This window comes from Rhinatrema bivittatum, chromosome 3 (genome assembly GCF_901001135.1).
Source record: "Rhinatrema bivittatum chromosome 3, aRhiBiv1.1, whole genome shotgun sequence".
NCBI classification, from domain to species: domain Eukaryota; kingdom Metazoa; phylum Chordata; class Amphibia; order Gymnophiona; family Rhinatrematidae; genus Rhinatrema; species Rhinatrema bivittatum.
In genome coordinates this window covers 90663864-90680394 of record NC_042617.1, presented here as the reverse complement: position 1 = coordinate 90680394, position 16531 = coordinate 90663864, and the positions used below count along the sequence as shown (strand labels likewise).

At 39.5% G+C, this 16531-nt stretch overlaps 1 protein-coding gene across 3 annotated transcripts in view; it reads left to right on the top strand.

Annotated features, from left to right (window-relative positions):
* CCDC88A (coiled-coil domain containing 88A) overlaps window positions 1-15746 on the top strand; it is a 503234-nt gene extending 487488 nt beyond the window's left edge. The window contains exons 32-33 of one of the 3 annotated variants that reach the window (XM_029593462.1): window positions 13958-14059; window positions 14617-15746. In XM_029593462.1, the coding sequence (XP_029449322.1) occupies window positions 13958-14022 (65 nt within the window). In that variant the 3' untranslated portion in view covers window positions 14023-14059; window positions 14617-15746. Of the gene's footprint in view, window positions 1-13845; window positions 13869-13957; window positions 14060-14616 lie in introns of those variants that run through there. The other 2 variants (XM_029593463.1, XM_029593464.1) reach the window with 2 other exon arrangements.
* The last annotated feature ends 785 nt before the right edge of the window (window positions 15747-16531 follow it).

Genomic DNA, 16531 nt, shown 5'->3' with positions numbered 1-16531 from the left:
TCAACGTCAAACATTACCATCACACAAAAACCTGTGTTGTCAACATATGCTTCAACTAAAGGCATTAACCCGGGAGGTAAATCCTCATACAATCTACAGCAGTACAACCAGTCTTGTGCAGCCAGCAAGGGAAAGTGTTTTACTCCAGATACTTCCTAATTCCAAAGAAAACAGGAGATCTTTGACCAGTCAGAGATTTAAGTACTTTCCTGAAGAGAGAAAAGTTCAGAATGAACTTGAACACAATCCTTCCACTCCTTCAAATCAAACCTGGTTGACTTTGCTGGATCTCAGAGATGTTTATGCTGATATTCTGATCAACAAGAAGCACAGGAAATACCTAAGATTCACTCTGCAAGACCAGCATTACCAGTACAGAATATTGCCCTTTAGTCTAGCCTCAGCTCCAAGAGATTTTACCAAATGTCTAGTAGTAGTAACTGCTCACCTAACAATGCAAAATTTGCTTGTGTTTTTATATCTAGATCACTGGCTAATATCAAGTATGTCTTACAAAAATTCTATAAAAGATGCAAGGCAGGTAATAAGCTTCATGCACAATTTCGGGTTTGTGGCAATTTTTAAAAAATCCAGCCTGATTTCAAATAAGCACATAGAATTCATGGAGGCAAAACTGGGCCTTCCTTTGCAAAGAGCAGAAAAATAAAGATGCTAATACAATCTTTATCTGAAACCAAATGAACTACAGCTCGGAAATACATGAAAGTTTGGCTTCAACAGAACAAGTTATACCTCTAGCAAGGCTCAAGATAAGAACCATTGGGATCAGCAAGCCCAACAACTCAACACAGGATTACAACAACAAAAGAGCTTCTGTGACAGGAATCGAGTGGCACCTTATAAACTAACCAATTTATTAAAACATGAGCTTTCGAGGACAGAGTCCACAACATTAGCTGATTTGAACTCTACTTCTGTGTGGAACATTGTAAAGCAACAACATAGTTATCAATACAGGTTTTGCACAGCACTATTTAAAACAGAAATCTTGAGCAGACAAATTTGGGCAATATGTGCTCATTAACATTTTAAAATAAGTACCCAGCTTCCCACACAATGACCACAGGTTGCAAAAAAAGGAAAACAGAAATAAAAGCAACCCTTAGCTGGGGAGTCCCAACTTATGTGGATGCTTGTCCACGGAAAAAGCAAAGTTGCTTACCTGTAACAGGTGTTCTATGTGGACAGCAGAACAAATGACAATACAACCCTTCCTCCTCCCCGGGAAGTTGAACACAAGCTCAGAAATGGACTGATAGAAACACACAGCAATGTTAACATGGGAACTCCCACACATGTCTATAACAGACTCCTTAAGTTTCTGGGCTAGGAGACCATATAAGATAGAATCGGTGCCATTTGATGATGTCACCCAACTTGTGTAGCTGTTTGTTCTGCTTTCCACGAAGAATACCTATTACAGAGAAACAACTTTGCTTTACATGAGTTCAAACGTATCTGTATGCATTGCCACTGTGCAGCTTAATGAAAACTGTCACAATACTTACTACTGAAGAACACTGGATATTCATGAAACATTAACCTTCAGTGATTACCATATAGATATTGGCTATCTCATGTCCTAAAATGCAATCTGATGATAGTAAACAAAGAACAGAGAATGGCATGCAATAACATTCTAACTTCATGAGACATTGAAAGCATAGCTATATACTAACTTAATATTTTAACTTCTTACAACAGACCCTAAAATAAAGGTCAAACAGGATATACAGCCTTCATACAAAATTCAAGAGCATGGCCACTACAAACAGTATTGGAAGATAACCAAGACATGAAATACCATGACAAGAAAAAACTCATTTAAGTAGAAAGAAGACCTTATGACTGCAGCCCAGGTGGAAAAAAAAGGACAATTAGTTTTCATGCCACAGAAACTTATTACAGTTCCCATGCCTTTTTATGAGCAAGTTACAAGAGACCAACAACACGAAACAAAGCACCCATCCATACATTTGTGTTAGCAGTCAAAGAATACAAGAAAAATACTTGCAGGGACAGAGAAAAGGAAATGGCACATGCATTCATCTGGGATACATTCTCTTCTGCTGTTCCTACAGACAGGTACCTATCCATCTTGTGATTCATTGTCAGTGAATTGTTAGGTTCTCTGCAGGGTATATTTACTAGTTCTGAAGAACAGACAAATAAGCAGATCAGATCCTGGTTTGAGCATTTATTCTCAGCTTACACCAAGTAACAGATAAACAGGTCAGGTTTGATCTTAGCAACAGTGAAACAATAGTTCCAGTTCTGTACCAAGGCTTACTGAATTCACAGGCAAGCAGGCCAGGTCCATGCATAATGCTGTTCTGAGTTACAGGCAGGCAGGTCCTGTTTCAGTCTAACAAACACATGACCATAGAAATGAAGCTAGCAGACTTTTGTTACTGGGAATACTTCCTTGTTCCCAGTAATCCCTTTTTATTGGTTCCCCAGCCAATGTGGTTTCTCAGCATGATTTTGGATGCCATAATTCAAATTATTCTGCATACGGCTTCTTTTTCTGTGATTTTGGATTAGTCCAAAGGCTTGGTCATCCATCCTCCAACCTGAACATCCCCGATTCAAACCCCATGACGACCAGGCCTCACAGCTAGAGAAGGAAGGAGATCTCAATGCCCCTTGCCAAAATGAGGGTGTTGAATTCACCTGTTTCTGTCTGAAACACTTGTAAAAAGTAAATGTAGCAAATCGCCTCATTAATGGCATTACTACATAATAAACTATTGACCATCCATTAGCCAAGGGTTCTCAGCAAAGGCTACAAGTAGATCTGGTTTTCAGGATCTACAATGAATTTTCATCAGATGAAGTGCATACCTATGGTCTGAGAACAAGGCTATTTTGCATAGCTTAGTTACCCTAAAAATCAGATGTTTGTTGTCTTCAAGGACCGGAGCTGTGAACTCCTGAAGTTGCTACAGATTTATTATCCCTTTATTAAGATCAGCCATTACTATTATCTAAAATATGTGTAGAAAAAAGTGGCAAAGATGCTACTACTATGGGTAGAAGTAGCCACCGGGGAGCCATTGCATATTTTGTTACTGCCTCAGATATAATTCAATGATTGTAGCCGTCCAAATGCCTACAGTTGATTGATAATCAGATCATACATTTTGGAAGGAAGGGCTGTCAAAATAAAACATGCAGGTGATTGGATATCATGTCTATCCTAATTATCTTATTAAATATATTAAAAATGTTCTTGTTAACTTATGTGGTTCTGATTGGCCATGTTTCCCTGTTGCCTTATCCTTCCTGTGCTAGGTGCTTTGTAGAGGTATTAGTGTATTCCGCCCTAAGAAGAGTAGAATATAGTGAAGAATGATTCTTTACTGTTATGAAACACAGGGATGTGTTTGTGAAGGGATTGATCCTCTCAAGATGTATAGTACTACTCATAAGGGAGTAAGTTCAAAACAAAGAGACGGTAACTTTTAAACAGCTGTGCAGGCACACATGTACACGCATATGCCAGCTCGCGCCAAAGGACACAGCCATTTTATAACATACACGCATATATGTGCGCGTGGTATAAAATAGGCTGTATGCACGTACATATGCGCACAATTTTATATGGATGCACACAGATGCCTCTACCATGTGAGTGGGGGGATTTTAGTAGACACGTGTGCCAACACAATTACAAGTTTCTCCAGTTTATTCCCAGTTCGCCCAGGTAAAGGATAGGACTTCCTAACCCTTCTAGTTAATTAGCGTCCCCTTTACCTTGTTAGTCCCCATCCTTAAAATCCCTTTGATAAGCCTAATGTTTTTTGTGTTAGGACTTACACGCCATCCATAGTAGAAATAAAGTTACGCGATCGGGGACCTTGACACGCACTTGTACACATAAGTATTTACGTGCTAGTTTCATTCATAAATCCTGGAACACTCATGCCTCGCCCATGCCCCACCACTTTTCCGGAAAAGCATACTTGGGCACCTTTTAAAATCCATACGGCGCACACCAGCCCAACTTCTATTTATTTATGTATTTGAAATTTTGTATATACCACTTATACAATGGGAGTGAGTCTAAGCATTTTACATGATAAAAACATTCATAATAAAAACATGATTCAAAAAAAGTAAAAACATTCAAAAAAGTTAAATTCATAACAAACATAAAAGTTCTGACAAACTAAAGTCTCATAGAGGGGGTAGGATGGAATCAAACCACTGTTGACCTGCCAAATGCAACGGAACATAGATAAGTTTTTAGATTTTTCTTAAACTCTTTAGAATTGGACAAAAGCCTAAGGAAATCTGGAATCGAGTTTGAGTTCAGGGCCTGCAACAGAGAACGTTCAGCTTCTGGTGAGGCCAAGCCTTGCCGTTTTAATTGTAGGGACTTCTAGAAGGTTTTTATGTATAGAACGAAGGTGACGTGTGGGTTGGTATAGACGCAGAATTGAGCATAGCCAGATGGCAGATGTCTTGCGTAAAAGGTTATGGATGATCAATAGGACTTTGTATTGGATTTGCGACCGTACAGGGAGTCAGTGCAGTGAGCTAAAATCTCTGGATTTTACATTGACAAGGATTCAAGCAGTGGAGTTTTGTACTAATTGGAGTGGGTGAAGAGCAGTGTCTTGGAGCCTAAATATAAAGCATTACAATAGTCTAGTCCGGTAAGGCTTAGGGCTTGTATTCTGCTCGTATCTCCCAGCTTTAGCACACACCTGGCTTTTAAAATTCATCCCAAAGTTCAAAAGGTTTTCACATAGAATTTCTTTCTTTGTTTTTGTACATATGAGCCTTCCCTAGTAAAATTGTAAACACTGCAACATCCAGACACTGTAAATTTTTTTGTAATAAAGACTTAGGCTCTGGGCATTGCCACTTTCTGATAAAATGTTGAGTGAAATGAGTAATTTCAATTATTAAATAATTAACAATCCCCATATTTAAATGTTTAATGTATTTGACAAAGGTAACGCATAAGTTCCTGCAAATTTTGTTTAAATGTAAACCGATGTGATATGTAAAATCGAACACCGGTATATAAAAGTAAATAAATAAATAAAATAAATAAATAAATAATTGAAATTCTCCCAGGACAAGCACATATGGGTGACGTCATCGGACGGAGCCCTGTCACAGAACATTTTTGTCAAAGTTTCCAGAACTTGACTGGCACACTGAGCATGCCCAGCATGCCATAATCTCTGCAGCCACAGGGGTCTCCCTTCAGTCTCTTTTTTTTTCCACGCTGCTGTTTGCCTCGTGGGTTAGGAGCTCTGTGAGATTTCTCTCACCTTTTTACCTCACGGAAAAACTTGACGTTTACTTCATTAAAAGTTCCCTAACACTTCCGGGGATGACATCATCCGCAGCGGAAGCTTGAGGAGCGAGCTCTTGGAGCTGACTGGTATGTATGGCTGGGTTTGTAGGGATGTATGTGTGGTGCATGTGTGTATGGTTGTGGGGGGTGGGCAGAGACATGGGAGGGGGGGGGGGGCTCGGGAGGAGTACATACTATAAAGTTTTGAGCCTAAATTCTCATGCCAGATTGTGACTACAACCACTTTCGATCCCAGTGGCTCAGGCTGGGGAGTCGTGGGGAGTTGCTGGTTCATAATTTCCCATAATTCGCTTCGAGGAGGCCTTTCCCAGCTTGATTGACTTTGATGGCTACTATAAAATTTACCTCCTTGAATGTGGATGGTATCCACTCCCCTATTAAAAGAGAGAAATTGTTGATGGCCTTTAAAAGATTCGGTTCTCAGGTGGTGTTCATCCAGGAGACGCACCTGATGAGCGCAGAACACGCTAAGCAACGCAGAGAATGGGTGGGACAGTGTTCTTCTTCTTCCTACTCCTCACGGAAGCGGGGAGTGGCTATTCTGCTCCACAAGCAATTACCATTTCAAGTGGACAAAGTGTGGCATGATGATGAAGGCAGGTATATAATAGTTACTGGGACGTGCCACCAACATCAGATAGCTCTTTGCAACATATATGCGCCAAATGTATATTCTCATGACTTTTATGCCAAACTGGTGGGGATCTTGGCTGAGCTCTCTCATTGTGCCCTGCTGCTTGGGGGTGACTTTAATGTTGTGCCGAACAAGCAGGAGGACTGCAATCCCCCCAAGGTCATAGACCGTCCTGATCACTGTCTGGGAGCCAATTTTGTCTGTCAAGAATTAGGCTTGATGGATATTTGGAGGGTCCTACACCCGGGGGAGCGGGACTATACCTTTTTCTTACACCCTCACAGTACCTACTCCCGGTTGGATTACTTCTGATTTTTGACTCCTTCTTCCCCAGGGTGCAAGCGGCCACTATCGGCGCGATAGCACTTTCGGATCATGCCCCAGTTTCGGTACGCATCGGGATCAGACCTCAGCCTAAACTGCCCTTCTCTTGGCGCATGCCCCCGGGTCTCATGTTGGATAGAGGGTTTCATCTATACTTAAAAGAGCAATGGGAAGATTATGTACAAAATAACTCGCGCCCAGACGTTTCTCTGGCAGTGCTTTGGGATGCGGGGAAAGCAGTTATGAGGAGAGTTATTATAGCCTATGTAGCAACTCAAAATAAAAGGCGTAACAATGATATTCTGACCCTAACCGTTAAACTTAAACAGGCCCAATTACAACATATGCAATCTTTGTCAGCCACCACTAAACAGGTAGTTGATGGCATTCGGGAGACACTGAACACATTGTTGCATCAGAGGGCCTCCAAGTCTCTCCGTTACTATAAATATCAACTTTACCAACACGGTAATCGGCCAAGTAAGCTTTTGGCGCAGTTGATTAAAGCGCGGGGGCCTAAAACACTTATTACCCATATCAAGGATAAGGGGGGGCGTCCCTAAAACCACGATGTTAGATATTGCTGAGAGATTTTTAGAATACTACAGGAGCTTGTATGGGGCAAAACCTAGCAACTTGGAAGCATCCTCCCCAATTTTTTCAAAACTTGTCCTGGCCTAAGCTTACAGGAGACCACCAGCTGTTGTTGAATGGCCCTATTCGAGATAGTGAACTCCACGCCATTATTCATGGTCTGAAGCCTGGAAAGGTGGCAGAACCTGATGGCTTGGGCCCCAAATTTTATAAGATTCTGAAGTTCTCAGTGCTTCCTGTTTTAGGGCAATATTTCAATGGTCTGCTCTCTGGGCTTGCGATCAGCGCCGTAGAAAATCAGTCCACTATAATCCTCCTTCCTAAGCCTGGGAAAAATCCCCTGAAAGTAGGCTCCTATCGCCCCATCTCCCTGATAAATTTATTTATTTATTTATTTAACATTTTTATATACCGAAATTCATGTAGCAGAGTTACATATCACTTCGGTTTACATTAGAACATTAACATGCATGTGAGAATGTGATTACATTGAACAAGGGAGATAAACTTGGATCAAAACGGAAATGGGGAAATAAAGTACAAACGAATAAATAAAGGTAATAAGATTCTTTAGAGGGGATAAATAATGATTTAAAAATCTTCGCGGCCATGTTGGCAGCCCGGCTGAATGAGATTCTCCCTACCCTTATACGCTCTGACCAAACTGGTTTTGTCCAGGGACATCAAGGAGGTTAAAAACGTCCGGAGACTGATTGCAGCCCTGAGCTATCCTTCGCAAGTTGAAGCCCTTGTTTTGAGTCTTGACACCGAAAAGGCTTTCGACTCTCTCTTGGGAGTATCTCTTTTGGAGTTTGAAAAATTATGGCTTCGAGGGGAACTTTCTTACCTGGCTACAGGCCCTGTATGCTGCTCCCAGTGCCAAGATCCTTATCAATGGAACATTGATTGAATCAATCAATGATCCTTATCAATGGAACATTGATTGAATCATTTTCTAGCAATTCTAGCAATTGTCTAGCAATATTTTCATTAAGCAAAACTAAAGTTTCCCAAATAGTTTTATGGGAAAAAGTTGTTGGTCTCACCTTTTGCTACAAACGAGACTGAAGGGAGACTCCTATGGCTGCAGGGATTATGGCATGCTGGGCATGCTCAGTGTGCCAGTCAAAGTTCTAGAAACTTTGACAAAAGTGTTCTGTGACAGGGCTCCGTCCGATGACGTCACCCACATGTGAGGACTACATCTTGCTGTCCTGGGAGAACACCTGTTTACAGGTAAGCAACTCTGCTTTACCTTATCTCTAAGGAATTGAAGTAAAAGGAAACACTCTCACAACAGTGCCTGTAGCTTGCTTGTTTCTTCTCAACAAACTGATTGCCACCAGAAAAAAAAAAACATTTTGCTTGTCTAGAAATATAAGAAAACTAAGATTCCAAATGTGACTTCATTAGTGCTATTAAAACTTGAATTAAACTGAAAACTGGTAATAGACTTCTAAACCGAGAATTGGACAACGCAACTGCCCATAGAAATCTTATAAAATCAAGAAGTGCAAAGTCATGCATATGGGGAGTGGAAATCCGAATGAACTGTATTCGATGGGGGGGAAAGGCTGATGTGCACGGAGCAGGAGAGAGACCTTGGGGTTATAGTGTCTAATGATATGAAGTCTGCGAAACAATGCGACAAGGCGATAGCAAAAGCCAGAAGAATGCTGGGCTGCATAGAGAGAGGAATATAGAGTAAGAAAAGGGAAGTGATTATCCCCTTGTACAGGTCCTTGGTGAGGCCTCACCTGGAGTACTGTGTTCAGTTCTGGAGACCGTATCTACAAAGAGACAGAGACAAGATTGAAGCGGTACAGAGAAGGGCAACCAGAAAGGTGGAGGGTCTTCATCGGATGTCATACGAGGAGAGATTGAAAAATCTAAATATGTACACCCTGGAGGAAAGGAGGAGCAGGGGTGATATGATTCAGACTTTCAGATACTTGAAAAACTTTAATGATCCAAAGACAACGACAAACCTTTTCCGTCAGAAAAAAATCAGCAGAACCAGAGGTCACGAGCTGAGGCTCCAAGGAGGAAGACTAAGAACCAATGTCAGGAAGTATTTCTTCACGGAGAGAGTGGTGGATGCCTGGAATGCCCTTCCGGAGGAAGTGGTGAAGTCCAAAACTGTGAAGCAGTTCAAAGGGACGTGGGATAAACACTGTGGATCCATCAGGTCTAGAGGGCGTGAATAAAGAGCAGGCAGCAAAACACTGCACGGAGCGGCAGCAGCCACAGAGGCATTCACGGAGCGGGATGCCAGTGGTTGGTGTTCCACCTTCACGGAGCGGAAGGATGGAGGGCTGCCATCTCCCAATTAAAAAAAGAAAAAAAAACCAAAAAACAGGGATGGGTTCATGGGCTATAGGTATTACCAATTATTAGGCTTATTCAATTACCAATTATTAGGCTTTTCAATATTTGAAGATAGTTAATGTAACTTTCAAGGCATACTTCACTTTCAATGCATATCCAGCATAGCTCCCTGCTTCAACGGCAGGGGAGAAGAAAAACTAATACTTCACGCATATCCAGCATAGCTCCCTGCTTCAACGGCAGGGGAGAAGAAAAACTAATACTTCACGCATATCCAGCATTGCTCTCTGCTTCAACGGCAGGGGAGAAGAAAAACTGATACTTCATGCATATCCAGCATTGCTCTCTGCTTCAACGGCAGAGAGCTATGCTGCCGCTTACCAAACTAATCAAACTTAACATTTCACTTGAAGGCAGCTCCATCACTGTTCTCTGCATTGGTGGTGGGGGTGAAGGGGAGGTGGAGCCTAGGGTTGCTGGGGGCCGGGAGAAACAGATAAGTATGAGAAAAAAGAAGTGTGAAGCTTGCTGGGCAGACTGGATGGGCCGATTGGTCTTCTTCTGCCGTCATTTCTATGTTTCTATGATGGTAAAATAATCTTCCTTCTAGTGATCCTTGTTTTGCCAATAGTGTTGCAGCTTGTACCCTTAATGGTCTACTTTTAAGTCTTTTTCAAGACCATCAACAAAAATCCCAAACTAGATTAAAGAGCTTTATTTGTAGAAGAGTTCTGGTCCAAAAATCAGCAAACTTTCTGCAACAGTTATAAGATTTATTTGTGGGGAGCCTTTCTTGAATATAGTAAACCTTCCACTACTCTCTATAAATAGTACTTTGTTTAGGGAACGCTTATAAATTTTCAAGTCCTGAGAGAGAATGATTCTAGGTTCAGATGAAGGACCAGCCTTTGTTTATTTCCTTCTTGAAAGAAAATCCGAAAGGCTCTATCACTTAGTATTTTCACAAGGTCCAGAAATGATGGCCTTCTCAGCCACTCATTTTGGATTGGTGTGTTTTTATCTTTTCTACCTTCTTTCCTCATACACCATGGAAGAAACAGGTACAGCAATGAGTTGCTCCACTTCTAAGACATTATATCCACAGTCACCACCTAAGGATTTGTTGAATAAACGTTTTTGTGGAAGCAATTTACCATGAGCTCTAACAATGGAATTACCTGCAAACTGCCTATGGACTGAAAGACCTGGTTGAAGGCACTATTTGCTCAAAATCACTAGCAAATTCATCATCTCTGCTCTCTGAACTGCTGATAAAGTGAATTTCTCTCTGCCTATGGCAGAACCTTTAGTGCCTCTAACATTATCCTGGGACTCCTTGTTCTCTCCTCCTTCTCGTCTGAGTATATTAATGTTACAAAATTGATTTTATGTGAATGCCCTTTGAACAGTCCTTTGCTGAAAAGCTACTAAAACATACACCCATCATTCTCATTCCCCAAATATTTACCTACAGCTTTTTGTCCTTCTGAGACAAAAGTCCATGAGCTGAATCATGGTGATTCCCTGTCAGAGCAAGCTCACATCTATCAAAATTAACATCCAGTTTTTTCAATTAAGGTCTTCCTTTCTCTTATTTCTCCATGTCCATCAGGTAAGAGTATGGACAACTTCTTAGGTCAGCTTAAAAACTCTGTCATATCCTCTTTGGCAACAGAATGCTCTCATATGGAATTTGGTCCATGGTGCTATTTCTTTTGTCACTTTGAAGACTGGTAGGCTTAGGCAATGTTCTACTATCACTGCCCTTGAGAGCTTATATGACTGGTCTCCTCCATCATATGAGTCACCCTGCCCACTGCAGTGTTACATATTTTCTGCATGACAGTCTCACTTCCAGATGGCAGTGATCCTGAGATAGCTGAAGGTATGACATCCCCCAATTCTTGATCTAGCTGTAATCCTAATGGCTTTCACAAGCCTGCATCTCATATCCTTTGCTGCAGAAATGAGTAAAGCTCTTATGAGTATATTAAAGAAGGATACATAAAGATGCTTTTGTTCAAGAAGCATTGCTTGCAGGGTAATTAGCACATTTATCAGTGCCCTTAGAGTCAATGCCAGACTGACCAAACTGAAAATGCTGCCTGCCTATGACAAATTGGAGGCACTTCTGATGATGTTGAGTAATGGGAATGTGGAGATAGGCATCCTATAGATTCAAGAAGCACAGAAAAGTCTTCTGTACCACAAATTTGTTCACACTCTCGACGTCTCACACTAGGCAATAACCTCCTGACTTTTTTGGCACTAAAAAAATAATCTGAATAGACCTTTGAAAACTCTTTCTTTTAGTACCGGAGTTAATGCTTTTATGTCTAATAGAAGTCTTCTTGACTCTCAGGACTCTGGAGTGAAGAATAACTTTGTCAGGGAAGGAATCAAAACACTTATTCTGTAACGTTTTATTCCAGCATGCTATATGTCCCTTACCAGTAGGGACTGGATAGCTCAATTGAATCAGAACATTTCAAAGCCTTTTACCTTTTTAAGTCACCAGTTCAGATAGGTTCAGGTCAGTAGGGACTTAAAAAGGTGGCCTATACAAAAATGATTTGGTGCTCTCATTCCGGTTTCAAGGTTCATAATATTGTGCTCATTGTCAATTTCCTGCAGTACTGTGAATCCTGCTTTTTGTCTCTGATTTGTGACAAGGATATGAGGAGAGAGAACTCCCTTACTATATAGTGAATAAGAAGATGCATCTTGAATCTGGAAGGCCTGATCAAAGTCCTCCTCTGGTTCCTCATAATTTTAATACCAGAACAGATATCAGCCATCTGATTAACAGCCCTATTTCTGATTCTTTAAATAACCAAAGCTTTCCAGCCTCCTCTTTTGCACTGGAGCACAACCATCCCTTCCACAGGAATATTAGCGATCCCTTTCGGGTGGAGTTTTCATTTGAGAAGAGGTCTAAGAGCCTTATACCACCTTCTCTTTCTCATGGGGGAAGAAGCCTTTGGAGCTTTTGTTTAAAAGATTGAGTTTTGCTTGAAATGCTTCTTGAGCCAGTACACAATAGAGGATCCTGCATCTTTTTTGGTATCACCCCAAAAAACAGCTTCCACATTCCCATTTCTGCCTGTGATCCTACCCTCTAGCATCCAGGGATCTCTTTTTCTGAATTTGCTTCTTCATAGATCAGGCATATTGATCTGGCAATAATGGAATATATCACTCCCCACCCTAATATATGCAGGGTCAACTCTTAGCTTTCTTTCTGCTCTCCAGTTTGTTCTCTATGAGGGATCAGCAGAGAGCTCTTTTAAGAAAATCAAATATGAGCTGTAATCCTTGCAGCTGGTACAGGACACCTTAGCACTGCTTATATACTGCTTTTTTCAGATGACCCTTTCCCTCTGGAGAGTGACTTGGAATGATGTAGTTGACTACTGCCTGCTATTTCAGACCTGGAGCGTCAACCCATGGACCGGCAGCATTTCCACAGGAAACAGAGATGAACGTCACTGCTTTCAAACTTTGAGTTTGGTACAAAAATTCCACAAACCTTTCAAACTCCAATACAAGACTCTGTCAAACATACTTGCCATATCATGTAATCACATTGATTTTGCAAACAGACTTCAACTGTATTGTAGAAACCACCAGCACGCACACGTGCAGAACAGAGATCTACTGCATGAAGATACTGCTTTTGCATGCCTGGAGACCAACGCAAATAATGTGAGGAGCAGCAGAAAGGATCATGGGAATGCTTTCTAAGAAGACGGGCATTAGTCTACTGAGTTTGTAGGTGGCAGTCTACCCTGCATGGTAGAGCCTGGTAGACCTATAACATAATTCCAAATGTAATATCCACTGATTATTGCTAAAGCTTATAAACTGCAAAAAAAATTTAACATAAGAACCAGTTACTTTTGTTTAAAGACAACGCTCTTTTTCTGTAGGCATTATATATTTGTAATTCTTTTAGACCATCTTCCTGGTCTTTAAAAGAACATCCAAAGCGGTGCAGCTTCCTCTTATTGAAAAATTATATAATTTCTTTTAAACTTTTTATATAAACAGAAGGGAGGTATTTTAATAACCATCTAGGTTATTCACTACAATTCTTTGGTTTTCAACAAACATTGCTTGAAGGTTTGTATTATAAATTGCATAGAATTCAGACATTGCATTTTGCTGCTGCATGCTGCAACTATTTCCCTTCATGGAACTAAATGCTATAAATAAGTCCTGCTAGGTAAAATCCAGTTTAAGGAAAACAAAACGGGTGGGGGGGGGGGGTAAGTTAAAGATGATCATTATAAATGGCTGAAAATAACCTATATATGTTTAAATATAATTTTAGTAAACACTTTACATTTTTTCAAGTTAACAGTTTCTATGATCGTATTATATTACACACATGAGCATACCTCTCAACTTTCTGAAATTTTGATCCTAAATTTGTGTTCTTATGGAAACTGGTAATTATTCCCCCTTTACCACTAAAATTAATAATGTCAGAAATACTGAAACTTGAAACAGTTTATTGAAAAACTTTCCAGGAAGGAAATATACACATTTCAAACTTTCTCTTGTTTTTTTTTATAATTTATTCTTTCCCAAATTTGTCTCTTGGTAGGTTGAGAGCTGTGCACATAAGGAGAAGAAATCACTTGTATGTTAAACTTTTATTTTGTTCACAAAATGAACCAATAAAATAAAGCAAATAACAACATACTTTTCTCCTGCAGATGTGGAAGCTACACCAGAAATCAGAATTTCAAAAGGCAGGTCTAGGGAGCACCAAAGCTCCTAATTCTAGTCACTTCACAACATGTGATGTGAGCAGAGTGGTGAGTTTCCTGCCCAAAATGTAAATGAGATTCCTGTAATCTCATTTACAAAAAATTAAAAGCATTACATGAGAAAAATATTGCCTGTTGCATTAACAGCTATAATTATTTGCTTGCTTAACTGAATCTTCTAGTACAACTAGATTGAATTATTGCACTTGGTTTTGCCTGCCTGGGCAGGGAACTTTAAGTCTTCTGTTTTGTTAAGATAATTTGTTTTAAAATTCTTTACTCTTAAATCTTTTTCTTTCTAACCATCCATTTTAGAGAAAAGAACAGCTTCTCTGATTTACATGCTAATATGTTTTACAAATGTTGCAGATAATCATAAACTGAAATGCCTCATTTATTTTGTGAAAATGTAATATTTTGTTGAAATTACGGGAAATTTTTACTAACAAAATTAATCTTTGATGTTCTGTTCATCTTTAAAAAAAAAAAAAAATCTGTTGCATGTCATTAACTCTTCCTTTTACTAACTTTAGTATATAATCTCCAGGTCTTTATACTCTTCTCATGTTTTCTTTCTTCTCTTTCTGCCTTTAAACTAAAAACAGAGAGAAAAGTGTCCTTCAGTGTCACAGGGAGAAGCCTTTATTTCTGACGTAACAAGACAGTCTACAATATAATCATTAAAAACCTTGAACGCTTAACAAAACGTCGATAGAGCAGGCAAGAAATCCAAACCTTCATTCCTTGAATCAAGGAGCTCTACTGGAATCTGCTGCAGAAACATTTAGAGGGGCTTTTGCACATTGCATTGTTCATTGAACTAGTGAATGCAAGACAGTTCCACTTTCTACAAGGATTATGCATTTTAAAGCATCATAAATAACTCCAGGAAATCTTTCTTCATTTGAATATGAACATAGCTGATTGCTTTCTGCTTCTGCTAATAATTAACACATTTTAGTCTTCTGTATTTAATTCAGTGGAGCACACACTTGCATTTTATGGAACTTTGTGTAAAGGATACAAGCTTAGTAGCACGTTCATTGCCTTGGTTAACATATGCCGCATGATCATGCTCTTTGAAGGGACTTTGCTAATAAGGTGCATAGTTTAAACAGCACAAAATTTGTATTAATTCCATAATGAAAAAGACCTAATACAAAAATTTTACAATAGAGAAATTCAGCTGTCCTACAAACACATAAATTCAGCAGTATCCTTAGTTGCAGTTGATTGGCTAATATGGAAATGCCCAAACTGTGAATCAGGGCCCATCGGAAAGTCCATTGTGGTCACAACCAAGAACTTCAGCAGTACAAAGCAGGACAGCGGAGTGTAAATTACTTTAAGCATTTCAGTTTGAATTTTGGTCCCATGTTAGAAAATTTGGGAATCACCACAGCTGGCATGATTGCTTATTGTAGCTACATCTCTAGAATTTTCTTCTAAAGTGGTTTCCCCACAGAAAATTAAGGGGTATTTCTGAGGAAAAAAAGAACTGATTTATTTAAATATTTTTGTTTTAATTTAATTTCTTGTGTTTCCCCCTCCCCCCGGCTTATATTTTGACATGGATGCAATGTGTTGCCTTCTGTAAGAGGACAGTGTAAATAATGTTGAAGAGTCTGCATCTTATCAAGCATTTATTTACCATTATAACTATTATGGTTATCATTTATTAATTATGTTATGTTTTATTCTTTACACTTACATTAAAGTTCATAAATATTACTGATTCATGTAAATTTCTGGTTGTTGATGTGAACAAAAATTTGCAAGGAGCACACTGAAGGCAGTGACGTGTGTACAAGATGTTTCTATAATTCTTCACTACATATGACAATTTTCTTTTCTTTTATGTTCTATGAAACTGAATACCAAGGTGACTTCTTCAAGTTTGTTGAATTCATCATGTAACATTTTAGTTCAGATTTCCATCAAGTTCATAGCTACATCACAACTGTTTTTGAGATCCTTAATGTCAAATCTTAGTTATCAATAAGATTTTTTGTATTTGTACACAAAAACAAAACACTGAGTGATGCTTTAAGTAAAGACTGAAGGAAAGGTACTGCTGCATTTTCTGATCCTAAAACAGAACCACAGAGATGTGACAGCTCGTAATGTAAAAGACAGATTTCTTAAGGTCTCATGTGTTTTGGACACCTTCATGTAAAAAAATGGAGTGTACACTTGTTGAGCTGGACAAGTGTATTCTTCATTTTTATGGCAAATGTTATATGAAGCAAATAATCTTTGTCATGATCAATATGTTTAAAGAAGTACCGTCAAAAAATGTTGACAGTATAGGATGTTGGCTTACCTGGCATCTATTTTTAGCACATTTCAAAAAGGGCTGAAAGCACCAAAGCAGTGATTCACGCTGTCCGTCTAGCTGCTGGCACAATAACTTTCATGAAAATTCATTGGGTCCAAGCTTGGAAGAAAATGGAGTATGGTCCTGGCACCTACTCTATTGAAAATGACCTTGATCCAGTTATTTTCAATAGAGTCAGAGTT